At 43.9% G+C, this 1,860-nt stretch overlaps 1 protein-coding gene across 1 annotated transcript; it reads left to right on the top strand.

The window, feature by feature from the left end:
- Window positions 1-865: 865 nt before the first annotated feature.
- Window positions 866-1,630, top strand: LOC121878718 (probable inactive receptor kinase At1g48480). The gene has a single exon (XM_042385064.1). The coding sequence runs from the start codon at window positions 866-868 to the stop codon at window positions 1,628-1,630; it is 765 nt and encodes a 254-aa protein (XP_042240998.1).
- The last annotated feature ends 230 nt before the right edge of the window (window positions 1,631-1,860 follow it).

Below are 1,860 nucleotides of genomic sequence, written 5' to 3' on the forward strand. Positions count from 1 at the left end.
TCTTTATTATTAATATTATTATTATTATTATTATTATTATTATTATTATTATTATTATTATTATTATTATTATTATTACATTTTCGCCCCCCAGGCCCTGATGTGGGTCAGTGACCTGTGTCCTGGTGGGCTAATCCCCGTAAAAAAAAAAAAAACACTATTAGGCACATCTTCACTACACTATGAGGCACATCTTCACTACAACTACTTCACTACACTATCAAGCACATCTTCACTACAACTACTTCACTACACTATCAGGCACATCTTCACTACAACTACTTCACTACACTATCAGGCACATCTTCACTACAACTACTTCACTACACTATCAGGCACATCTTCACTACAACTACTTCACTACACTATCAGGCACATCTTCACTACAACTACTTCACTACACTATCAGGCACATCTTCACTACAACTACTTCACTACACTATCAGGCACATCTTCACTACAACTACTTCACTACACTATCAGGCACATCTTCACTACAACTACTTCACTACACTATCAGGCACATCTTCACTACAACTACTTCACTACACTATCAGGCACATCTTCACTACAACTACTTCACTACACTATCAGGCACATCTTCACTACACATCTTCACTACACTTTTAGGCACCTCTTCACTACACTATCAGGCACATCTTCACTACACCTACTTCACTACACTATGAGGCACATCTTCACTACACATCTTCACTACACTATGAGGCACCTCTTCACTACACTATAAGGCACCTCTTCACTTCATTGCACAACAACTATCACTTCAGCGCCTCAAAAACGCATCTAACCCCCAAATAATAATTTGATGTCCTGGAGAAGGCTGAGTCGATACAGATAATTAAAAATGGCTTGCCGAAAAACAGAAAACTTCCAAGATTGGGTGTGTGAGCTTGTCCCTGAGGACGTGACTGACCTCCTACAAGACGGCGCGGAAATTCTTGGGGAGGGAGCGCACGCAATTGCTTACCTTGTCAAGTGGGGAAATGATGTAGCTGTTTTGAAAAAGGCAGTGTCACCATCAGCCAAAAAATTCTTCAAGGATGAGGCTGCCAAGATGTATGCCCTCGATGGTGCTGGGGGGATTCCTAAGGTACTTGGGTACTGTCCAAAACCTCCAGCGATCCTCCAGTCCTTCAGGGGTAAGCTCACACTCAACCACCTTCTCTCTGAAGATAACCTGATCTGCCAATATGACCTTATACAACTGGGGCTCCTCCTTGGTGAGAAAATCCTTGAGATGAACACGAAAGGTCTAGCACACAATGACATCAAGGAGGATAACATAATGATCCAAGGGCCCTCATCCCGGCCAGAGGTCAGCCTCATTGACCTCGGTCTGGCCTGTGAGATCGGTAAGTCTTGTAAAGTCAGCGCTGATTGCCTACACGAGGACTTCCCCTGGATGGCCCCTGAAGTCTGCCGTGGGTTTAGGACCACCAAGAATTCAGATACATATTCTTTCGGGTTTGTCCTGATGGAATTGATCAAGGAGGCCCCAGGGGACCATCCAGAGGTCACAAAACTCGCCAAGAAGGCCATGACCAAGCGCCGCACTGACCGGCCATCACTACCACACCTCCTCCGAGAATTCCGAGAAATCATCAGTTGAAGAAAAAATTTTAGGCCCCAAGCTATAAAGCACACACTATCTCTCACCTTCCCACAGCGTATCTGAACGAAACGAAAAACAAAACTCAAACGACAGGTAAACCTTGCATCCGATTCCTTGTCCGCCTGACTTCAACATTCCCCTAACTCAAACCTTCAACAGCACAACCTTGGACTTTTTTTCATAAGATGGCAGATCAATGGGTAAGGAAAACGCTTAAATTCACGATG

The sequence above is a fragment of the Homarus americanus genome, unplaced genomic scaffold, assembly GCF_018991925.1.
Source record: "Homarus americanus isolate GMGI-L3 unplaced genomic scaffold, GMGI_Hamer_2.0 scaffold36271, whole genome shotgun sequence".
Taxonomy (NCBI): Eukaryota; Metazoa; Arthropoda; class Malacostraca; order Decapoda; family Nephropidae; genus Homarus; species Homarus americanus.

Coding starts and splice junctions, on each gene's coding strand:
- LOC121878718 (XM_042385064.1), top strand. CDS start 866: ATGGCTTGCCGAAAAACAGAAAACTTCCAAGATTGGGTGTGTGAGCTT.